This window comes from Apostichopus japonicus, chromosome 17 (assembly GCF_037975245.1).
Source record: "Apostichopus japonicus isolate 1M-3 chromosome 17, ASM3797524v1, whole genome shotgun sequence".
NCBI lineage: Eukaryota > Metazoa > Echinodermata > Holothuroidea > Aspidochirotida > Stichopodidae > Apostichopus > Apostichopus japonicus.
The window spans coordinates 37,112,535-37,139,519 of NC_092577.1; the positions used below are offsets into that span (position 1 = coordinate 37,112,535).

General features: G+C 35.8%; 1 protein-coding gene across 1 annotated transcript; it reads left to right on the forward strand.

Moving 5' to 3' along the window:
- The first annotated feature begins 4,887 nt into the window (after positions 1 to 4,887).
- Positions 4,888 to 19,633, forward strand: LOC139984700 (bystin-like). Its single transcript, XM_071998715.1, has 10 exons — positions 4,888 to 5,101; positions 5,976 to 6,061; positions 9,293 to 9,404; positions 10,115 to 10,247; positions 10,746 to 10,885; positions 11,836 to 11,933; positions 14,348 to 14,426; positions 15,092 to 15,157; positions 17,504 to 17,712; positions 18,267 to 19,633. Exons 1-10 carry the CDS (start codon positions 4,955 to 4,957, stop codon positions 18,475 to 18,477), a joined length of 1,281 nt encoding a protein of 426 aa, XP_071854816.1. The 5' UTR covers positions 4,888 to 4,954; the 3' UTR covers positions 18,478 to 19,633.
- The last annotated feature ends 7,352 nt before the right edge of the window (positions 19,634 to 26,985 follow it).

Below are 26,985 nucleotides of genomic sequence, written 5' to 3' on the forward strand. Positions count from 1 at the left end.
TCCTTTAGAGCAATTGGGTCATTGATAATGATCTTGTTGACAGTGTTTATAAACTGGTTCCTTTAGAGCAATTGGGTCATTGATAATGATCTTGTTGACAGTGTTTATAAACTGGTTCCTTTAGAGCAATTGGGTCATTGATAATGATCTTGTTGACAGTGTTTATAAACTGGTTCCTTTAGAGCAATTGGGTGATTGATAATGATCTTGTTGACAGTGTTTATAAACTGGTTCCTTTAGAGCAATTGGGTCATTGATAATGATCTTGTTGACAGTGTTTATAAACTGGTTCCTTTAGAGCAATTGGGTCATTGATAATGATCTTGTTGACAGTGTTTATAAACTGGTTCCTTTAGAGCAATTGGGTGATTGATAATGATCTTGTTGACAGTGTTTATAAACTGGTTCCTTTAGAGCAATTGGGTCATTGATAATGATCTTGTTGACAGTGTTTATAAACTGGTTCCTTTAGAGCAATTGGGTCATTGATAATGATCTTGTTGACAGTGTTTATAAACTGGTTCCTTTAGAGCAATTGGGTCATTGATAATGATCTTGTTGACAGTGTTTATAAACTGGTTCCTTTAGAGCAATTGGGTCATTGATAATGATCTTGTTGACAGTGTTTATAAACTGGTTCCTTTAGAGCAATTGGGTCATTGATAATGATCTTGTTGACAGTGTTTATAAACTGGTTCCTTTAGAGCAATTGGGTCATTGATAATGATCTTGTTGACAGTGTTTATAAACTGGTTCCTTTAGAGCAATTGGGTCATTGATAATGATCTTGTTGACAGTGTTTATAAACTGGTTCCTTTAGAGCAATTGGGTCATTGATAATGATCTTGTTGACAGTGTTTATAAACTGGTTCCTTTAGAGCAATTGGGTCATTGATAATGATCTTGTTGACAGTGTTTATAAACTGGTTCCTTTATAGCAATTGGGTCATTGATAATGATCTTGTTGACAGTGTTTATAAACTGGTTCCTTTAGAGCAATTGGGTCATTGATAATGATCTTGTTGACAGTGTTTATAAACTGGTTCCTTTAGAGCAATTGGGTCATTGATAATGATCTTGTTGACAGTGTTTATAAACTGGTTCCTTTAGAGCAATTGGGTGATTGATAATGATCTTGTTGACAGTGTTTATAAACTGGTTCCTTTAGAGCAATTGGGTCATTGATAATGATCTTGTTGACAGTGTTTATAAACTGGTTCCTTTAGAGCAATTGGGTCATTGATAATGATCTTGTTGACAGTGTTTATAAACTGGTTCCTTTAGAGCAATTGGGTCATTGATAATGATCTTGTTGACAGTGTTTATAAACTGGTTCCTTTAGAGCAATTGGGTCATTGATAATGATCTTGTTGACAGTGTTTATAAACTGGTTCCTTTAGAGCAATTGGGTGATTGATAATGATCTTGTTGACAGTGTTTATAAACTGGTTCCTTTAGAGCAATTGGGTCATTGATAATGATCTTGTTGACAGTGTTTATAAACTGGTTCCTTTAGAGCAATTGGGTCATTGATAATGATCTTGTTGACAGTGTTTATAAACTGGTTCCTTTAGAGCAATTGGGTCATTGATAATGATCTTGTTGACAGTGTTTATAAACTGGTTCCTTTAGAGCAATTGGGTCATTGATAATGATCTTGTTGACAGTGTTTATAATCCTTCACCTAAAGATGATTGAGAAGAATGTTTGAAGAGTTAACTCCCAAGTAGCAGTTCCCTGATATAACATTCTGCGAGACAAACATGTTTTAAACATTGTATACAGACTTTGCCTTAGGTAATTTCTTTGTACTGTTTGCTTATTGATTAGCTGTCTTCTGTAATTAAAGCAATTCACACTGATGTGTTTTGTTTTGTTTTGTTGATGTGAAGTGGGTGAGTAGTTGTGAGGTGGGTGATGTCTTCCAATTTCCAATTATTTTCACATGTTTCATAGTACCAAAACTTGTGTTCTTCAAACTTTTACATAAACTTTATTATTTGATGTAAATAATTAAGCCAAAATCCAGGGTTTAACCTTCCAAATAACTATTCTAAGATATATTTTGTGTTAATTTTTTGTTCTACAGACAGATAAGAGTGTTGCCTAATTGTGTGTCTTCATAAATTACACAGTAGTTGGTTTAATAACTGTTGATACAAGGTGACAAGATAAATATGGAAACATTACTCCATTGCTTTGTACTTGTCTTGTCAGCTTGATTTGCTGAAAGTAAACATAAAATGTTTCTTGTAATGAGTAGCAGAAAGTGACTATAAATGAAAGTCAAATAATGTAGAGGAAGTGAGGTGTCCTCCTCCTCCTCCTCCTCCTCCTCCTCCTCCTCCTCTATCCTTTCAGCTGATATACTGTTATACAGTGTAAGGTGACACAAACCAACCATCATCTTGGCTTATATGACACAGATCTATGTTAAGAAGTCCCCAAAACCCCGAAGACAAAACAAAGTTATATTTGGGAGATATTCTCGTTTCAAAAGCATGTGTTGTAATTTTGTAAATTATCTGTGATGTCATAGTGCCACTAGCAGGTGCGTAGCCATGAATTTGCCAAGGGGGGGGCGAAAATGTAGAAAAATGATCAGAGCCGTAGATATGGCATCGCAGACTATCTAAGCGTAGCGCCACCATGGTTGGCGCGAAACGTACAAGAAAATTTTGGCTAAAAATGCCTCCCAGATCGCTGGAAATGGCACTTCCCAGGCCTTGTAAGTTGCATCTTGGCATTTTCTCTTTTGAAATTACTAGCGATATCCTAAAAACATGAATTAAAAAAATATATATATGCTCAAGGGGGGGGCGGCTGCCCTCTTCGCCCCCCCTCCCTTTGCTAGCGCCTGGCCACTAGGATCTTACACTGTTGCTTTCTCTTTTGTCTTTTATTTTGAGCTTGAAAATTTTCAAGGGAAGAAATGATATCATTATGTAACATACTACCTGAATAACAAACATTCCAGTAGTTTTTTATATACATTTTGCTTACAACTGATCATTGTCATGCATGTATGCTCTTTGTTCCTTAAGAATCACAACTAAATTATGCATGTTGCCAGTAAACTAAAGATCAAACCATCATTATGTTATATAATATGTATGTTATATACTATCATCGTGTAACTTAAAGCTTGAAAATATTCAGCAGGGCATTGTTTAGCCATTTATATTCACTTTTTATGTCATATTAATGCAGACATTTAAGTCAATCTTTCTCAGGCTTCATTTGAATGTGACTAACAAAAGACATTGAAGAAAAAGAAGAGAATGTGTTGAAGTTGAGATGAAATCAGAAATGTGTTGTCTTTGTGTGTTTTTATAGTACTAGCTGCTAACAGGCAGACTTTATATTTAGTGTTGAAACTCAAATAATGGTCACTCTTGAGCTAACTGAACCTTAGTCTCAGCATTCATACCCACCTGCAGTATCCCCCTCCTGCCCTCCCGCCTTATTTCACTTTCGAAGATACCTTAAAAAATACATAAAGCAAACTGCTCATTTAATGAAATTGTTTTCCCTATATTTGGCTAAACCTTTGAGCTCTGCAGTAAAGAACTAAAGTTGTGATGTCCTTCACACATTCAAAAGTTTTCCGGGGCGTTTTAGCGCAGCAAAGACAATCAATGTTCGGTAGCATAAAGGACCGTTCGTCCCCCGGCTGCTTAAATATATGCCCTTTTAGACATTAAAATCAATTACAGAAAAACAGAATTTTCCCTTATTTTGGAGAAGGCGGGGGGGGGGGGTGGTGCAGCCTATTGACACATAAACAGAATAGTCTTTGTCAGCTGATGTCTCGTTGATGCTTGGTTTACCATGAGAAACCTTTCCATGTATAAACGTCCATGGTGAAACAGTACAGTTCGCAAGAAAAGTTTGCTGATCATGTCTGTTAGTTGATGGCCATGATAATCCTCATATTGCTAGGTACTGTTCTTGAAAATGTTCTCTTAGGTCAGAGAACACCGAGTCGCCGACGGTGTGAAACACTTCTAACTGAATTGACTTTATTATTTCATTGGATGTTTTCAGCGGTAAATTGCGGGACGTCACTAACGTTATTTGATGTTAAAATCGAATGAACGTTTTTGTAATAATCAATCTGCAAAGCTGGGGGAAATGCGTGCACGCTTGGGTTAGAAATGTTAATAAAAATCAATAAGAAGAAGTGATAAACCCGTTTTACCACATGCACTCAGAGATTTATTGAAATGGCATTTTCGAAAGATTACCTATCCGGGCCCTCCCCCCTCACTCTCCCACTTCCTCACTCTGAAAAGTGCATAACTAGTGAGAAATAACTGATATGCGTCGCCAAATTAATGGCTTTCGCGTTTATCTTTTCATTTCAAAAGATGAGAGGGAGAAAAAGAAACTGGTTTTTCTTTTTGGGGGGAAAGGAGGGGGGAGGGGGTATAGGAGATAATGCTACCAGCAGATTGATTAAACATCGTTCATCCACCGGAATATCACATTCATTAACTTCGCCACAAAGAAGGATACCTTGTACGCCAACCTTAAGAAAGACATAAAAATGAATTACAATTGTTTTTAAAGCTATAATGAGACTTTACACATATATGATATTATGCTAATATCCTTACACTTATGAATGGAAATACCACTTCCTCTACTTCCCCAGATGGTGCAACCGAATGCAATGCAAGATTCGGGCAAATTCTGCGAACAACTAACGACAGTTTGGTCAGTTGTTAGTAACATTACTGTGTGTTGAACATAAACAGTACGTGAGCAGACGACGCTCACAACTTGCCCGGTTTGGTAATGGCGGCGGGGTCTCGATATTATTTCGGTCAGTCCGCCCTCTATTCTTATATTCTGCTCTAAGCCCACTGATCTACATAGATCAGTGTCTAAGCTTAACCCTGAGTACAACATTATTGCGCAATTGTACGTTTGACAGAAAACTTAAACAGCAATGGGTAAATCAAAGAAAAGGCAGAATTCACGAAAGGTTGGGGATCCAGTCGCAAAATCTGAACCTTTAGCAGAGCAAATTTTAGGAGATGCTTCAGTGAGAGATTCTCAACGAGTAAAATTTAGGCAACATGCAGAAGAAGATACGGTAATAAGCGTGCTGACCACGTTTTTAATTGACAGTGCTGTTCATATACTAGGTTGTTAAGGGTGTAGTTTCGCGACATATCAAACTTTTACTTTTAAGACATGGTTACAAGCCCCGTCTCTCTTTACTCTAACAAAAAAAGTTGCGTCATGTTATTCAGTCGGCCGAGTAAAAAGAATTTCCTACAATATGACAATGTTTCACTGTATATAATATTCTTTATTTCTTGAAGGCACTACTACTTCCAGTTATTCACCTAGCCGAAGCTAGTTGTAGGCTACTACTACTAGTACTAGTACTGCAGTAGTACTACCTAGTATAGGCCTGTATTATGACATTGTCAATGTGGTTCCAACTGACTTTCAGCTGTTTGCTGATGATTGTGTCTGCTATTGGGAAATAAATAGCGTCAGCGACTGTCATAAGCTTCAGGATGATATAATTACTGAGGACAGTGTGCTAATTTTTTTCCATAAATTTATTGTACATTTCAAACTAAGGAATACTCTACACTACAGATTGCCCATGCCAGGGTCCAAGATAAATAACACACAGGTAATAACTACATTGGCATGTAATATTATCAGGCTAATTTGTTTGGCAAATTTGCTATACCCAGGCATAGATTTCTTTCACCATTTGAAGATACAAAATGTATGTATTCCACATGCAATCAATAAGCTACACTATGAGTATGACTGATTCACCTTTGCAAACAGCACTATACAGAGATTTAAACAATGATAACAAAACAGGGGGTCATGCGAATGACAGCAAATACCAGCAGATTACAAACCATAAAGGATAGCATTAGCTAAATGTTAATTGGAACATACAAATAATGCATTGTGATTATTCTTTCTCTCTTTTGCAGTTTGTTGATGACAAATTATCCAAAAAGATTCTCGATCAAGCGAGACAACAGCAAGAAGAACTTGAAGAAAATCATGGAGCAAAAAGGTTAGAATTTGTACAACCAATACTGTAGTACATAGCAAATGCAGTGTGTTATAGAAAACTCGATTCATCTGGATTTTATGACACCTGATCAACCTGGGCAGGTCCAAGCTATTGTATCCCTAGAAGCCAAATTTCAAACTTTACTGAAACACCCTAAATGTGGTCTCATGTTAAAGCTGAATTATTGAAGTTTCAGATTTTCATAATTTTTTTGAATTTTTTTCCCTATTCAAACAATTACAGCCAGCTAATTTGCATAAACTCAAATTGCAGTGTGACGTACGGGACATTTGGAATCCTATTTCGCTGCCAGCAATATGAACTTATTGAATATAAGTTATGTGGGACATGATACACAGTTCCTTCCAATAAGTTTGACATATTATGTTTGGGGGTTCATTAATTAAATATGCTAATTAGCTAGTGTCCAAATACTGATGTCCCGTACGTCACAATTTTCAGCACTTTTTTCAAGTTTTGATATGGAGGAACAATTTTTTTTTTGGTGATATTCTATAAAGTTCTAATTAAGAACATTGCTCAACAATTTCCATCCCCAAAAAATTGAAATAATATTCACTGCAAATCTAATTATCAAATTTTAAAATGTGACGTACGGGACAAAATGTGACGTACGGGACATAGTGTGGTGGAAACCCTGTATTTATACATAATAAACATGCATGGGCTCCAATGGGGACCTCTACTGGAAACCTTCCAACGCTTACAAGTTTATTTTGTTGAAAGCTGGTAGTTGCAACTTATAATCCCTGCATGCCTGAAGAGCACATCATGGCAGCAAATAAACTATTGACTGATGACCACCAACAGCCCGGGTGTTGTTTGACTATTGGGAAGTCAATTGTGCGTGTGGGGGATACAGAATCATCTACAATGCTATTCAACATTGACACTGAATGAGGACGACTTCAAGAATGTTGAGTTTGCATTTCGTAGGCCTATTGTGAAGTGTGACTATGATAATGTGCAACTATGTTCTTGTTTCCTGAACTTAGATAGTAGACATTGAGATTTTTAGTTACAAGTGTAGAGTTTCCCATTAGTGGGGAGTATGGTACAGTGTTGTACAGTATACTGTACATACCAAAACAGTTTTGCACCAAAACTTTGCATCTTGAATCATTTGTGGTCTAACAAAGCAAGAATTGATGTTCTGACTATTTGGTCTGGTAACCAGTATTAGGTCTATAGAGTTTTCTTTGTTGTACTACTGTAGTTTCATATATGGACATTATGTGGCATTACTGTGGACATTTAGGTATATTTTGAATGGGATGGATCATATTTCAACTTCAGGGTCAATAGTGGGGAGTATGATACAGTGTTGTACAGTATACATACCAAAACAGTTTTGCACCAAAACTTTGCATCTTGAATCATTTGTGGTCTAACAAAGCAAGAATTGATGTTCTGACTATTTGGTCTGGTAACCAGTATTAGGTCTATAGAGTTTTCTTTGTTGTTCTAGTTTCATAGATGGACATTACGTGGCATTACTGTGGACATTTTGGTATATTTTGAATGGGATGGATCATATTTCAACTTCAGGGTCAATAGTGGGGAGTATGATACAGTGTTGTACAGTATACATACCAAAACAGTTTTGCACCAAAACTTTGCATCTTGAATCATTTGTGGTCTAACAAAGCAAGAATTGATGTTCTGACTATTTGGTCCGGTAACCAGTATTAGGTCTATAGAGTTTTCTTTGTTGTACTAGTTTCATAGATGGACATTACGTGGCATTACTGTGGACATTTTGGTATATTTTGAATGGGATGGATCATATTTCAACTTCAGGGTCATTAGTGGGGAGTATGGTACAGTGTTGTACAGTATACTGTACATACCAAAACAGTTTTGCACCAAAACTTTGCATCTTGAATCATTTGTGGTCTAACAGAGCAAGAATTGATGTTCTGACTATTTGGTCTGGTAACCAGTATTAGGTCTATAGAGTTTTCTTTGTTGGATATACTAGTTTCATAGATGGACATTACGTGGCATTACTGTGGACATTTTGGTATATTTGAATGGGATGGATCATATTTCAACTTCAGGGTCAATAGTGGGGAGTATGATACAGTGTTGTACAGTATACATACCAAAACAGTTTTGCACCAAAACTTTGCATCTTGAATCATTTGTGGTCTAAAAAAGCTAGAATTGATGTTATGAGTACTTGATGTATGTGTAGAGTAGATTAATACTTTATGCATTCCATTTTTTATGTGGAATGATCTCACAAGTACAGTCACTGCTCTTTTCCGTATCCCAGAAAGAAGGAAATATGGCATGAAATTACCAATGACATTGTTCTGGCATATCCAAATTAATTTTTTTATGTAGAAATCAGCTTGTTATGGTATATTCAGGAATAAAAATATGAGTTTTCATAGTCAATTTGTATATGGACAAATTGTCCCGTACGTCACATGTCCCGTACGTCACAGGACAATTTTCATTTGTGTAACCACTGTACTGGAATGGCTTCATATTTTTTTCTAATATGTTACAGCTTAGCCCTTGGAAGTTTAGGCTATTCACTAGTTATAACAGCTTGATCACTGCCCTCCTAATTTCAGAGCGGTTTCAGCTTTGTTCTTTAGTAAAAAAAACACAAAATTCTCTGGTCCCGTACGTCACACTGCACATTAATTAAGATGGGACCTAATTAAAGCAAGTGTAGGAAATCTTCATGAGTTTGTAATAAAGTAGCAGCAATAACAAATATAAAAAACTGAAAAAGTTTCTGGAAAATAGATTTTATGTAACTTTTAGACAAATTTAAGTCTCTGAAATGTCCCGTACGTCACAGTTCAAATAGCTTGGACCTGCCCACCTGCTGTGTGTGTATATGATGTTTATGATCCATATATATTCCTGTACCATATTTGGCAAGAGAAAACATTGCTCTTTTCTTCTAATCTGCATGATGTAATTTGTGCTAGATTGTGAAGGAATTCATCAAATGTAGGCCTATATTACTCGCATGTGCAACAACAGTGTATAATATGCCTACAGTATAAATCAGTCGCTATTAGCTCTCCATAGAGGTAAAGTATGTTTTCGTAACACATTTTACATGCAATCTCTCATGGTTGGTTTGCAACGAAAGCAAGGAAATTCTAAAATGAAATATCCAAATTCCTAGCTAACTACTGTAGTATCAAAAACATCTTGATAGCTTACTTTAAGATATCTTTTCAGTCAATCTCTGAAGAGAAAGACAAATCTAGGTTCCGTAGATGCAGCATCGGATGAAGAAGATGAAGATGGCTTACCAGAAGATGATCCTGAGGATTTCTCCGAAGGGGCCGTTGTAAGTCCATCAAGATACTCCCTTTTCCCCCATTTTTTTGGTAATTACAGGTAGCTACAAGCAGTTGAATTTGATCAAATAATACATCAAAAGATTAAAGACAAGAAAACAGAAGTATGAATTTGTTTATGTCTTTCTTAAAAGTGAATCACTAAAGTTCTATTTAAGTTGGTTTAGATCTAAATAGAATAAATGTTGATATCATGTCACACAATTAAGAGCCATGTTGAGTTATCCAATGTGTCATTCTGTATTTTCCCATATATGCAAACGACCTACATATTAGTTTGTGCCTTCTACATTGTGTGGCAGGCAAATCCTATATTACTGCTACCTCCAAATTAGGACAATTTACTGAATAATGTACTTTCATATCCTAAGCATATTTCAGAGCATTTGTACTACAATATGAGTATCATTTTTCTATCAGATAAAGATTAGGAACTGTTCACACTGTCAGTACAGGTGTTTTGAAGCATGATATGCCAGGACAGTACAGAGTAGTATAAGCATTAGAATCAGATAAAGGTTAGGAACTGTTCATACTGTCAGTACAAGTGCTTTGAAGCATGAAATGAGAGGACAGTATGGAGTGGTATTGGCATTAGAAAATTGTCCCATCCGGCTGCTGCTACTGTAAAACTAGTTACTTTCTGAAGAAATAATCAGCTAAATTTCTGTTGCAATTGTTATCTTTTTTTGCCTGCTAGGAAATTGACAAAGAGGATGAAGCAGCCCTGGAACAGTTTATGAATAAAGATGCTCCTCCAAGGCAGACATTAGCAGATATAATCATGGAAAGATTAACAGAAAAGAGAACAGAAGTTGCTTCACAAATGTCTGGTAGGGTTTATATTCATGAGAGGTAGAAGAAGCTGTGTATTGTGTGTAGAGTTCTTTATCTACAAGACAGCATTTCAAGAATATTCAAACCACCTTAACTGATGAATCTAGTTTTGAATTTTGATAAAAAAAAAAAACATTTGTGCTGTTCCATGTGTTATCATTCATTCTAAAAGAGATTCAGGTTTAGCAAATAATGTTCAGTAGATGGGATCATTAATGAGGTCACAACAAATGTTATTTCTTGTTTGGCAGGATATCTCACAAGTTTTATCATTCTGTTTGTAGTAAAAGACCACAATGGGCAAGGTGTTGTCTGACTTGTTTACAAGAAAATATGCAAATGTTGATGTTTTTTAGTAGTTCAAGTAATATTTCTGGTCACATTGATGCATGGAATAATATCACAGCATTCCTTTCATTTAAATTAAGATTCAAGTTTATATCTGGATTGGAATACTCTCAGTTATAGTATTTTGCCCTTGTTTCTTTGACTAGAGAGTGGTGTATCACTACCAGAAGTTGATGAAAGGGTTGTTCAGGTTTACAAAGGGGTGGCGCAGCTTCTTTCAAAGTACAGGAGTGGCAAATTACCAAAGGCCTTCAAAGTTCTACCATCTCTAAGATCATGGGAACAGGTAAGCACTCACAAAACAAGTTAGTTAGCATTTTTTCTTGTATATATTCTGAGAGCTTGTAATGAGGCCTTGTTTAAGTTAGCTAGAATTATATCCTAATAAAAATATAATAAAACTGTTAGCAAACTGCTTATCCACTAGAGAGCCTGTGTAATAGAATGTTTAGCCTTTGAAGAAGATCCTGCTAGGATCGAAACGTCAGGCCAACTTACTTTTACACAGAATTATATCCTGTTTGAATTGAGCAGAGAATTACACAATTTTTCATCTTTTTATAAATTTATATAGATCCATTTCATTTAAATATCTGTCCAACTTGTGAGAATTTAGGTTTCCACATTACAGTAAATCATGTGCAGTTCTGATATATATTACTTTTTGAATGACATAGTGACATTGTTTTGAAAGAACTGAAAGACTTTCATGACATAAAACCCATTCTTACCATCAGCCCTGCCCTTATTAAATGATCCATAATACTGAATTGAAACTTGCTTTGTATTAAAGAAAGGATCAGGAGGGACACTTAAGTCCCCATCAAGGACCCAATAGGAGAGAAAAAAACTGAAGCCACAAACACTCAGACCCGATAACAATGATTAAAGTGCTTGTCCAAAGCATTCTTTAACCCATTCACACTATTTGCAAGTACTACTTTCTCAGGCAAACCGTTCCACTCATTTACAACCCTATTAGAAAACATTATGCTGAATATTAATCCTACTTTGTGACTTGTGGAGTTTGAAACAATGACCTCTGGTACAACTACTATGAGCAAACATGAAAAGTCAGTGAAGAATAAATTGTCAGAACCATACACAATCTTGAAAACCTGAATCAAGTCACCAGGCAACCTCCTAAGCTCCAGTGTGGTGAGATTCTACAGCTGTAACCTCATATAATAATGAACACCCTCTAAGGAAATATCTTCGCATTTACTTTTACTATAGATTTTGTACATCACTCAACCAGACAGATGGACTGCTGCTGCAGTATTCCAAGCTACCAGGTTATTTGCCAGCAACCTAAATGCAAAAATGGCACAAAGGTTTGAACTTAACATCAGTTAAACTGTTTTCATAAACTCGGTTTATCTCCTGTCTTTATTTCATCTTCTATGTATTGTCTCCTTTGTTCATTGTACGTTAATATCTGAGAGGATGTATTGTTCACATAATCATTCATATTCATGTTGTTTATTGTATGTTAATATCTGAGAGCATGTATTGTTCACATAGTCATTCATATGCATGTTGTTCATTGTATGTTAATATCTGACAGGATGTATTGTTCACATTGTGATTCATATGCATGTTGTCTATTGTATGTTAATATCTGAGAGCATGAGGCGGAGTGTCTAGCCTAGTGGTTAACGCCGGCGTCTCCCAGTCATGAGATCCCCGGTTCGATTCCCCGCCGACAGCAATGTGTGTCGTCTGGCAAGGGTGTTGTTCAATAACAACTTCCCGACATGGACGTTAAATGGATGTGTGCCGAGAGATTGGCTTCGGTCAGCTTGCGAGTCTATAAGCCTCCATGGCTTCTTTCGCGAGTTCCTGCTTGCGGGAAGATCACATATACATACATACATACATACATGTATTGTTCACATTGTTATTCATATGCATGTTGTTCATCGTATGTTAATATCTGAGAGCATGTATTGTTCACATTGTTATTCATATGCATGTTGTTCATCGTATGATAATATCTGAGAGGATGTATTGTTCACATTGTGATTCATATTCATGTTGTTTATTGTATGTTAATATCTGAGAGGATGTATTGTTCACATTGTGATTCATATTCATGGTGTTTATTGTATGTAAATATATGAGAGGATGTATTGTTCACATTGTGATTAATATGTATGTTGTTTATTGTATGTTAATATCTGAGAGGATGTATTGTTCACATAGTCATTCATATGCATGTTGTTCATTGTATGTCAATATCTGAGAGCATGTATTGTTCACATTGTTATTCATATGCATGCTGTTTATTGTATGTTAATATCTGAGAGGATGTATTGTTCACATAGTCATTCATATTCATGTTGTTTATTGTATGTTAATATCTGAGAGGATGTATTGTTCACATAGTCATTCATATTCATGTTGTTCATTTTATGTCAATATCTGAGAGCATGTATTGTTCACATTGTTATTCATATGCATGCTGTTCATTGTATGTTAATATCTGACAGTATGTATTTGTTATCAATTGTGATTCATATTCACGTTGTTTATTGTATGTTAATATCTGAGAGGATGTATTGTTCACATTGTGATTCATATGCATGTTGTTTATTGTATGTTAATATCTGACAGGATGTATTGTTCACATTGTGATTCATATGCATGTTGTTTATTGTATGTTAATATCTGAGAGGATGTATTGTTCACATTGTGATTCATATTCATGTTGTTTATTGTATGTTAATATCTGAGAGGATGTATTGTTCACATTGTGATTCATATTCATGTTGTTTATTGTATGTAAATATATGAGAGGATGTATTGTTCACATTGTGATTAATATGCATGTTGTTTATTGTATGTTAATATCTGAGAGGATGTATTGTTCACATAGTCATTCATATGCATGTTGTTCATTGTATGTCAATATCTGAGAGCATGTATTGTTCACATTGTTATTCATATGCATGCTGTTTATTGTATGTTAATATCTGAGAGGATGTATTGTTCACATAGTCATTCATATTCATGTTGTTTATTGTATGTTAATATCTGAGAGGATGTATTGTTCACATAGTCATTCATATTCATGTTGTTCATTTTATGTCAATATCTGAGAGCATGTATTGTTCACATTGTTATTCATATGCATGCTGTTCATTGTATGTTAATATCTGACAGTATGTATTTGTTATCAATTGTCATTCATATTCACGTTGTTTATTGTATGTTAATATCTGAGAGGATGTATTGTTCACATTGTGATTCATATGCATGTTGTTTATTGTATGTTAATATCTGACAGGATGTATTGTTCACATTGTGATTAATATGCATGTTGTTTATTGTATGTTAATATCTGAGAGGATGTATTGTTCACATTGTGATTCATATTCATGTTGTTTATTGTATGTTAATATCTAAGAGGATGTATTGTTCACATTGTGATTCATATTCATGTTGTTTATTGTATGTTAATATCTGAGAGGATGTATTTGTTACATTATGATTCATATATGCATATTGTTCATTGTATGTTAATATCTGAGAGGATGTATTGTTCACATTGTGATTCATATTCATGTTGTTTATTGTATGTTAATATCTAAGAGGATGTATTGTTCACATTGTGATTCATATTCATGTTGTTTATTGTATGTTAATATCTGAGAGGATGTATTTGTTACATTATGATTCATATATGCATATTGTTCATTGTAGAATTGCTTTGTGGTACTAATTGAAGGTTTCTTTTCTTTCTTAGGTTTTACAATGTCGTATTACTTCCAAGGATACGAGATGACATATGTGAATACCAGAGGTTAAATTATCATTTATATATGGTAAGTGTAACAGAGGTTAAATTATCATTTATATATGGTAAGTGTAACAGAGGTTAAATTATCATTTATATATGGTAAGTGTAACAGAGGTTAAATTATCATTTATATATGGTAAGTGTAACAGAGGTTAAATTATCATTTATATATGGTAAGTGTAACAGAGAAGTGTGGGAGAGATAAGTTATTCAAAGCTTCATAACTAAGCCTTTGATGCTGCTTACACATATGTTATTGAAGCCAGTTTATTAGTGATTAATTGGAACATATATACATATATAGTCTGTTCAAATTATCTTTGGAGATCCGGCTTAAGGAATCACAATGACTTCGAGTTGGTAAGCATCATGCTTGATCTCTAGAGTAAGGCAAATATTTCACCAAAACAGAGCTAGTATTATTCGATACTGGTGACAAACGCCTACAGTGGAATTAAAACCTTCTTTGCTGGTTTTCAAACCTATGCATATACAATCAGCATCCATAGCCTAGTGGGAGGCCGGGGTTCGAATCCCGGTGGAGGCTAGAAGTTTTTTCACTGTTCTGGATTTTCCAGCTCACTACAATTTCAATTATATATATATATTGATATATATCTATGTTTATTTGAAAGTCCAATAAAGTTGGAAAAAAGTCACATTTTCTTTACTTTGGTTTTCTCCATTTAGTCTCTGAAGAAGGCACTGTTCAAACCTGCTGCATTCTTTAAGGGTATTCTTTTACCTTTGTGTGAGGTAAGTGGATTAGGGTAGTGTCCTCATTATGCCTTTTATCCTGAATCACATTGATTTACCAGTGTGATATAAGCCTTAATGCATCATATTACATTTAGGTATTGTCAACAATGCCTGATTTCTACCTTTGCAGCAATTTATCTTAGTTTATTGGTAACTAATGGGAACATATCCTATTGTAAGTTGATCGTATGTTAAGCTGTACAGTCTGCATTTTAGATGTGTTAATTATGAAAGAAATCCAATAGATATCGTTCTGGGCTCATTTTGAAGAAAATGTTATGGTTGTTTAACTTGTTTTTCGGACATATTTGGTTGTCCGAAGGATTTTTTTTGTTGTCCAATGAAAGCACCCAAAAATACTACTGTAGTTGCATGATATGGTATATTGCACTCATCCTGTGCACAAAAGTTACTAAATATTTGCTCAGGGACAATTATGTTAGTTTATACGTACGTCCTGCGATTTTCCAACGCTTGGATTTTTAAGTGGCGCCAAGCGCCATACATATCTGCAATGCATAAACTTTGCCTTGTAGGTGAGTACCATAACGTTAGGCTGCGCAGGCCTAGTCCATCGGCCTGAGGCTTAAGTCTAGTACTCTTAGTGACTAGTCTTACCGAGATTGACTTTGTGGAAATTTTGGACAGAATTGTAGTGTATGGCATTGTTACGAAAGCAGGATTCTGCATCTGGGATGCAGTCTTTTAGCCAGTGGCGCAAAACCATCATATTGCTGCCATCCGGCAAACATTTGGAGGAAGCAAACCCCAAGAACACACTCACAGCTAGGCCTATAAAAAACGTAACAAGCAAATTTTTGAATGAATATATTTCTTCCTTTTCAAAACACCACAACTTCTTGTTAAAAGAACCAAAATTCCAGTACTTTGCTCAGATGATTGAATTTGTTTGCAAACAAATAAATCATAACAATCAACTGCAAGTACAGAGTGAATACAGAGATTTTCATGGTAAAAATAGTCAATGGTGGTTTCCAAATTTCCTGTGATTCGATTGGCTAATAGCCATTACCATTGTTCACAAGCATTCTTGCATCTATATGCTCAATGAATGCAAAGGGTGTTGTTTAAATGCAACTAATTGTAACTATGGTAACTAGTCTACGGCAAACTGTCCGCTTCAGGATTTGACAATAATTTTGTTGTTGTATACTAGTTACAGCTTTCATCATTTGATTTATTTGTTCACATTATATACATATCACTTTAGGCTTCCGTTTCATACAAGCCAATGTGTGTCTGGTGTTATTATAACTAAGTATTCTGCGTTCCTATCGAGGTATTTTAAAGTGCATGTTTTCATGGAGGACTGGTGACGCAAGTTTTTCTGACTGACGCAAACATTGTTAAGACGTTTTAAGTTTAATAATCCTGGCAACAATAAATGAATGCAGCAACATAAAAGAACATACGTATGCCCACATTTACAGTATATAACTGCATACACTTTGTACTCCAGCTAGCCTGTCATATGTGGGTGCAGCTGCCAGGGTCTGTAGTGTACAAAGTATACCATACTTTACGTAACCATTAGTGCTTATGTACAGTTTCCACATTCTGTCTTTACTAATAATGAAAGAGCTTACTGCATGTTAGGGATGCGAAGGGGTTATGGAACATTCCAAAATGTGATTTATATCTTACGTTGTTTCTAGTATGAATGGGGGCGATACCATCACTATCACTACCACTTTTTCGGGGCTGATTTTGATTTGAAAGAATAGGGATTTTCTGAGCTTTGTTTGAGGTGTTAAACACTTACGACAAATGCTAGTCTTCTGTCGGACAACAATAAGCAATGTTTAAGGTTGTCCGACGTGCTTTTGGTCGTTCTCGGACAATCGAACGACTATTAAATTTGAGCCCTGCCGTTGCTGAAGTATTGTAAGATAGATGCATTGTTGGATAATCAGTTTTTATAATGCCACAATGTGAGTTGAACATGATTGAGTTGGCCTTAAGACTGACATATTTTTCTGTATTCTGTAGAATCATGAATTAAGAAGATACATATGATTTAAGTGAGACATTTGTTTTCAAAACGGAAAAGAAAGAATGCACCTTGCATATACCAAACTAGTTGCAAATATGTTAAAGATAATGAATTTGTGCATTTAGTGATTTTCACATTCCTGTGACTTGATTCTTTGCTCCTTTACAGTGCCCCGTCCTTCCATAGAATGTTTTTATCACTTTGTGGCACTTTACTTACCCTTTTTGTTTACAGTCTGGTACATGCACTCTTCATGAGGCTCACCCCCCTCCTTTCCCTAGAATGTTTTTATCACTTTGTGGCACTTTACTTACCCTTTTTGTTTACAGTCTGGTACATGCACTCTTCGTGAGGCTATCATTGTCAGCAGCATCCTAACTAAGTGCTCCATCCCTGTTCTGCATTCAAGTGCTGCTATCTTGAAAGTAGCCGAGATGGATTACACAGGAGCGAACAGCATCTTCTTGAGGACACTGCTGGAGAAGAAGTACGCCCTCCCATACAGAGTGATTGATGCACTAGTGTATCATTTCCTACGGTGAGAATTCTTAATCCCCGCCCACGTCCTGGCAGCCTTTCATGGTCTCACTTGATGAGATTATCCTAAACCCATGGCAACTAATCATATTAAAATAGGCAAAGTAAACCAAAGAAATTCTTGTCCTCTACTTCAATGCAAAAATAAAGCTGAATTTGATTCAGAGTGAAAATACCAAACAGTTGAAAACCTGGCATACAGAAAAGAGAGTTCATTTGGAAATGATTTGGGATACATATCTTACAGAAGTTCCTTTAATATGTCAAAGATTCACGAGGAGAGTAGGATCAGGTCTCAGACCCTTCAAATTATTCAGTTTCTTAATATTCATAACTGCTGATATGGCATTGAAGGTTGTGTATCTCAGTTTGTAGTATGTGTTTTCTGTTTTGACAAACTGAGGCTCCAATAAAGATGAACATTAGGTTTGAACCATCTTTTATATAACTTTTGTTGCTTTCAACTCTTTATTCTTTCCCATACTCTTATTTGTCCAGTACTTTTCTCGCTCAATATCTGCACATTTGATTTCTTTGATGTTTTCATTTAAATAGGTTTGTGATGGACAAGAGAGAGTTACCTGTTCTCTGGCACCAGTCTTTGTTAACCTTTGTTCAGAGATACAAGGAAGACATTTCTAGCGAGCAAAAACAGGCCCTGTTAGATCTCCTTAGGTCCCAGACACACCCCAGCATTACCCCTGAGATCAGGAGGGAGATCATAAACTCTAAATCAAGAGACTCTGAAGAACCAATTGTGGGCTAGATGAGGTTTCTTTCATCCGTGAAATAAAAGACAAGTACAGACATTTTCATCATCCCCTTTCATCGGAACTATTCAATGATTTCTAAATTGGTAGAAGAGCATTTGCCCGAAAGGAATACTTGATGTGCTGTCCACACACTGGCAAGAATGAATTGGCTTGGGAAGTATTCAGAAGTTTATTCAATGCTTCCAATATCTTTAGAAGAACTTTTCAGATTTAAAAACGAGAGGATTGCAACTTGCTGTACATCAGGTTGAGATGCTCGCTTGTATGATTGAGGAGTACATAAGAGGCAGAAAGAGCGAGATGGAATTGTCGCTCAAACCTTTTCATTCTATGAGCAAAACTCATAAGTCTTGAGAAACAACTGACTTTTGTTCACTCCGGAACAGTGGGAAGGTTTAATAGTAACAGAACCAGATGTTTCCATTAAAGATCATTAACTTCAGACATTACGGTCATGCTAAAATATCGTAACAATATGGTCCATGGACTTAACTAATCAGGTTCATTGCACAAAGTGAAGATTAAGTCACAAAATGTCTTAAATGGAACAGTGGCTGTTGTGACGAATTGAAAGGTATGAGACTGTTTGAAGTTGTCATTGATGTTTTAAATAATAGTGGCTTGGTTTGGTAAATAGGTGAACAAATGCACAGTATTAACTTTCAAAGTTTATAGAAAGGTTACCTTGTATAAAAAAGGCTATGAAGAAAGTCCCAATTATCAGGGTGGGATTACTAGAGAGTGATAACATTACCTTGGTACTTATAGTTTAGTAGTTTAATAAGTGTAATATTCTAGAGAAAGGAATTGATTTCAAAATGTCAGATGTTCTTCAAATGTGGTAATATTGACAGAAAAAGGAAATGAAAAGTTTCAGAGGAACCTCACAACTTTATCGTTGACGTCCAAAGCTGTGCGTGGTGCATTTGAAGGGCTATAAAGATGCTCTTGATGCATGGTGTAATGGAAGTGGTGGTAGTCAAAACATGTCTTAAGTAGAAAATTAACAGTGCCCATCTGTGGCTGTTTTGTCTGCATAATGAACCGTCTTCTAGTTCCATGTCCTTTCTCTTGGAGAAATAGACCTCAATATGGAGTCGTCTAGTGTGTAATATATGACCAGAAGAACTCTAATATTGTCCTCACTATGTATGATTCCTTTTTGTATCGACATCGAAATTAAACTGATGAAAATATTAAGTTGGCGTGATTTAGTAATAATTGCTATCAATTTAAAATGTTGGTGATGTTTGGAAATTTTTGACATGTGTCTGTTCCATGAAGGATTTATGAAAACAAAATTGAGCTGGTAAAGTTTATGTTCGTAGCATAATATAAAATTAAGTGTAAATGTTCGTCATTTTACTGCTCAAGTCTAACTCAGTGACAATTTATATACCACATTGAAGAAATAAAGCAGGAGAAGGTACAGGCATGTAAAGGTGACAAACACAAAATAATTGTCCTTTAATTCATGAATCCATCAGCTTCATTGGATAATATAATATCTTATGAAAAATGATCTAACACAGCATGCAAGAGATGATCAACACAAGCGACATCATGCACAGCTTCATTGGATAATATAATATCTTATGAAAAATGATCTAACACAGCATGCAAGAGATGATCAACACAGGCGACATCATGCACAGCTTCATTGAATAATATAATATCTTATGAAAAATGATCTAACATAGCATGCAAGAGATGATCAACACAGGCGACATCATGCACAGTTTCATTGAATAATATAATATCTGATGAAAAATGATCTAACACAGCATGCAAGAGATGATCAACACAGGCGACATCATGCACAGCTTCATTGGATAATATAATATCTGATGAAAAATGATCTAACACAGCATGCAAGAGATGATCAACACAAGCGACATCATGCACAGCTTCATTGAATAATATAATATCTTATGAAAAATGATCTAACACAGCATGCAAGAGATGATCAACACAAGCGACATCATGCACAGCTTTATTGGATAATATAATATCTTATGAAAAATGATCTAACACAGCATGCAAGAGATGATCAACACAGGCGACATCATGCACAGCTTTATTGGATAATATAATATCTTATGAAAAATGATCTAACACAGCATGCAAGAGATGATCAACACAGGCGACATCATGCACAGCTTCATTGAATAATATAATATCTGATGAAAAATGATCTAACACAGCATGCAAGAGATGATCAACACAAGCGACATCATGCACAGCTTCATTGGATAATATAATATCTTATGAAAAATGATCTAACACAGCATGCAAGAGATGATCAACACAGGCGACATCATGCACAGCTTCATTGGATAATATAATATCTGATGAAAAATGATCTAACACAGCATGCAAGAGATGATCAACACAAGCGACATCATGCACAGCTTCATTGAATAATATAATATCTTATGAAAAATGATCTAACACAGCATGCAAGAGATGATCAACACAAGCGACATCATGCACAGCTTTATTGGATAATATAATATCTTATGAAAAATGATCTAACACAGCATGCAAGAGATGATCAACACAGGCGACATCATGCACAGCTTGATTGGATAATATAATATCTTATGAAAAATGATCTAACACAGCATGCAAGAGATGATCAACACAGGCGACATCATGCACAGCTTCATTGAATAATATAATATCTTATGAAAAATGATCTAACACAGCATGCAAGAGATGATCAACACAAGCGACATCATGCACAGCTTCATTGGATAATATAATATCTTATGAAAAATGATCTAACACAGCATGCAAGAGATGATCAACACAGGCGACATCATGCACAGCTTCATTGGATAATATAATATCTTATGAAAAATGATCTAACACAGCATGCAAGAGATGATCAACACAGGCGACATCATGCACAGCTTCATTGGATAATATAATATCTTATGAAAAATGATCTAACACAGCATGCAAGAGATGATCAACACAAGCGACATCATGCACAGCTTCATTGAATAATATAATATCTTATGAAAAATGATCTAACACAGCATGCAAGAGATGATCAACACAGGCGACATCATGCACAGCTTTATTGGATAATATAATATCTTATGAAAAATGATCTAACACAGCATGCAAGAGATGATCAACACAGGCGACATCATGCACAGCTTTATTGGATAATATAATATCTTAAGAAAAATGATCTAACACAGCATGCAAGAGATGATCAACACAGGCGACATCATGCACAGCTTTATTGGATAATATAATATCTTAAGAAAAATGATCTAACACAGCATGCAAGAGATGATCAACACAGGCGACATCATGCACAGCTTCATTGGATAATATAATATCTTATGAAAAATGATCTAACACAGCATGCAAGAGATGATCAACACAGGCGACATCATGCACAGCTTCATTGAATAATATAATATCTGATGAAAAATGATCTAACACAGCATGCAAGAGATGATCAACACAGGCGACATCATGCACAGCTTCATTGAATAATATAATATCTTATGAAAAATGATCTAACACAGCATGCAAGAGATGATCAACACAGGCGACATCATGCACAGCTTCATTGGATAATATAATATCTGATGAAAAATGATCTAACACAGCATGCAAGAGATGATCAACACAGGCGACATCATGCACAGCTTCATTGGATAATATAATATCTGATGAAAAATGATCTAACACAGCATGCAAGAGATGATCAACACAGGCGACATCATGCACAGCTTTATTGGATAATATAATATCTGATGAAAAATGATCTAACACAGCATGCAAGAGATGATCAACACAAGCGACATCATCATGCACAGCTTCATTGGATAATATAATATCTGATGAAAAATGATCTAACACAGCATGCAAGAGATGATCAACACAAGCGACATCATCATGCACAGCTTCATTGGATAATATAATATCTTATGAAAAATGATCTAACACAGCATGCAAGAGATGATCAACACAGGCGACATCATGCACAGCTTCATTGGATAATATAATATCTTATGAAAAATGATCTAACACAGCATGCAAGAGATGATCAACACAGGCGACATCATGCACAGCTTCATTGGATAATATAATATCTTATGAAAAATGATCTAACACAGCATGCAAGAGATGATCAACACAGGCGACATCATGCACAGCTTCATTGGATAATATAATATCTTATGAAAAATGATCTAACACAGCATGCAAGAGATGATCAACACAAGCGACATCATGCACAGCTTCATTGGATAATATAATATCTGATGAAAAATGATCTAACACAGCATGCAAGAGATGATCAACACAAGCGACATCATGCACAGCTTCATTGGATAATATAATATCTGATGAAAAATGATCTAACACAGCATGCAAGAGATGATCAACACAAGCGACATCATGCACAGCTTCATTGGATAATATAATATCTGATGAAAAATGATCTAACACAGCATGCAAGAGATGATCAACACAAGCGACATCATGCACAGCTTCATTGGATAATATAATATCTGATGAAAAATGATCTAACACAGCATGCAAGAGATGATCAACACAAGCGACATCATGCACAGCTTCATTGAATAATATAATATCTGATGAAAAATGATCTAACACAGCATGCAAGAGATGATCAACACAGGCGACATCATGCACAGCTTCATTGAATAATATAATATCTGATGAAAAATGATCTAACACAGCATGCAAGAGATGATCAACACAAGCGACATCATGCACAGCTTCATTGAATAATATAATATCTGATGAAAAATGATCTAACACAGCATGCAAGAGATGATCAACACAGGCGACATCATGCACAGCTTTATTGGATAATATAATATCTGATGAAAAATGATCTAACACAGCATGCAAGAGATGATCAACACAGGCGACATCATGCACAGCTTTATTGGATAATATAATATCTTAAGAAAAATGATCTAACACAGCATGCAAGAGTTGATCAACACAGGCGACATCATGCACAGCTTCATTGGATAATATAATATCTGATGAAAAATGATCTAACACAGCATGCAAGAGATGATCAACACAGGCGACATCATGCACAGCTTCATTGGGTAATATAATATCTTATGAAAAATGATCTAACACAGCATGCAAGAGATGATCAACACAAGCGACATCATGCACAGCTTCATTGGATAATATAATATCTGATGAAAAATGATCTAACACAGCATGCAAGAGATGATCAACACAGGCGACATCATGCACAGCTTCATTGGATAATATAATATCTGATGAAAAATGATCTAACACAGCATGCAAGAGATGATCAACACAGGCGACATCATGCACAGCTTCATTGGATAATATAATATCTTATGAAAAATGATCTAACACAGCATGCAAGAGATGATCAACACAAGCGACATCATGCACAGTTTCATTGGATAATATAATATCTGATGAAAAATGATCTAACACAGCATGCAAGAGATGATCAACACAAGCGACATCATGCACAGCTTCATTGGATAATATAATATCTGATGAAAAATGATCTAACACAGCATGCAAGAGATGATCAACACAAGCGACATCATGCACAGCTTCATTGGATAATATAATATCTTATGAAAAATGATCTAACACAGCATGCAAGAGATGATCAACACAAGCGACATCATGCACAGCTTCATTGAATAATATAATATCTGATGAAAAGTGATCTAACACAGCATGCAAGAGATAATCAACACAAGAGACATCATGCACAGCTTCATTGGATAATATAATATCTGATGAAAAGTGATCTAACACAGCATGCAAGAGATGATCAACACAAGCGACATCATGCACAGCTTCATTGGATAATATAATATCTGATGAAAAATGATCTAACACAGCATGCAAGAGATGATCAACACAAGCGACATCATGCACAGCTTCATTGGATAATATAATATCTGATGAAAAATGATCTAACACAGCATGCAAGAGATGATTAACACAAGCGACATCATGCACAGCTTCGTTGAATAATATAATATCTGATGAAAAATGATCTAACACAGCATGCAAGAGATGATCAACACAAGCGACATCATGCACAGCTTCGTTGAATAATATAATATCTGATGAAAAATGATCTAACACAGCATGCAAGAGATGATCAGCACAAGCGACATCATGCACAGCTTCATTGGATAATATAATATCTGATGAAAAATGATCTAACACAGCATGCAAGAGATGATCAACACAAGCGACATCATGCACAGCTTCATTGAATAATATAATATCTGATGAAAAATGATCTAACACAGCATGCAAGAGATGATCAACACAAGCGACATCATGCACAGCTTTATTGAATAATATAATATCTGATGAAAAATGATCTAACACAGCATGCAAGAGATGATCAACACAGGCGACATCATGCACAGCTTCATTGGATAATATAATATCTGATGAAAAATGATCTAACACAGCATGCAAGAGATGATCAACACAAGCGACATCATGCACAGCTTCATTGAATAATATAATATCTTATGAAAAATGATCTAACACAGCATGCAAGAGATGATCAACACAAGCGACATCATGCACAGCTTCATTGAATAATATAATATCTTATGAAAAATGATCTAACACAGCATGCAAGAGATGATCAACACAAGCGACATCATGCAGAAACATTGAGATCATTTTGTGTTTTAAATACCGTGCACAGAAAATCTCATATATTTTATGAATTCTGCAGAAACGATGAAAGAGACCCATTTAGGAATGACATGCAAATTTCACCAGGAGGCTTAGTAAATGTTTGATTTCTTTATTACTTTGTATATATTATATATATTTCTACACAGCCTGTCAGTATTCTATTAACTACTGTGAAAACAGGCTTTAATTTTTACCAGGCTCCCTAGCCCAACCGGCCACCGGGCATTGCCCAAATACCTGTGAGGCCAGTCCGCCACTGTCTCTATTTAACAACAAATATCCAACATGTTCGTTTAACAAAACATTTGCAGTATAGTTTACAATAGTCTTCTAAATAACAATTTCAGATACGAAAGAAAGGATGAGGCAGAATGACGGAAGACAGGGCTTTTATGTGTGGAAACGTTACCCAGGAGGACACGAGTTTTACAATTTCTAGGTAGACACTCGCATTATCTAAACGTTACCCAGGAGGACATGAGTTTTACAATTTCTAGGCAGGCACTCGCATTATCTAAACGTTACCCAGGAGGACATGAGTGTGACAATTTCTAGGTAGAAACTCGCATTATCTTTTGATGCTTGATTTAATGCCAATTGTGAAGTAGTAATGAAAGTGAGACGAATATGGCGTCGCCACTGGCTCCCGGACCACATTAACCACAACATACAACACAACAAAGAACAGTATAATCATTATGCAACTGATATATGACAAGTACGGCAAGTATTGCCGTATGGAAACTGTATACACACAAAAGTTGGAAGTGGGATACTGCGCAAAACAAAGTCTGATACAGAGGCAAGTTCACACCCAGTTAACAAAAACAAGAAAGACTTGAGGAATTAATCGCTCTATAGAAGGCATACAATACTACTCAATTTAATTCTGACTTATCATGTAATATATCCGTGATACTCACATATTGCAAATACAGGCAATGTTTTGTTTCTGTTAGTTTCAATCATTAAATGCAGTGGCGTAGCCAGGATTTTTTCAGTTGGGGGGGCGCACTGGGGGGCTTGACCATTTCCTGGGAGGGCGTCTTGTTACTATCTAAGCGGAGCGCCACCATGATGGCGCGCAGCGTATCGAAAAATGTTAGCTAAAAAAGCCTCCTAGATCATCGGAAATGACACTTCCCAGGCCTTGTAAGCATGGGCGTCAATCCGATTTGAAACGTGGGGGGGGGGGGGACGTAATCGATTCGAGTATTCCGGCCGCAAGTACTATCTAAGCGGAGCGCCACCATCAGTTGGCGAGCAGCGTACCAAGAAAATTTCAGATTGCAATACCTGCCAGATCGCTGGAAATGGCACTTGCCAGGCTGGATAGCAGCCATCTAGTTGCGTGATTTCGGGAGAAAATGACAATTTCGTCACTCAGGAAATCTGCAATAAAGTTCATGCGGCCTTAATTTTTGGTGGATTATTTCTGTTATTAGTGATTCCAATTGACATGAACATTAGAACCCACCGCAAGTTGACAAATGATGCGGCGAACTGGAGACCCCAGCCCCATTTTGCCCTATTTTTCAGGATAGAATACCCCTCTTGTTCGAACCCATGACAACTAACAATCTGTGAATAAATTTACTTCAAAATGGGCACATTATAAGGAGACTACTCCTTAATATTCTCAACATTAGATGGACCAATAACAATTGGTTATCAAACGATGAGCTCTACAATGAAACCAACCAAACACCTTTGGTCATCCATAGTCGCACATAGAAGATTTAGATTTTTCGGTCATGTAGCAAGACTCA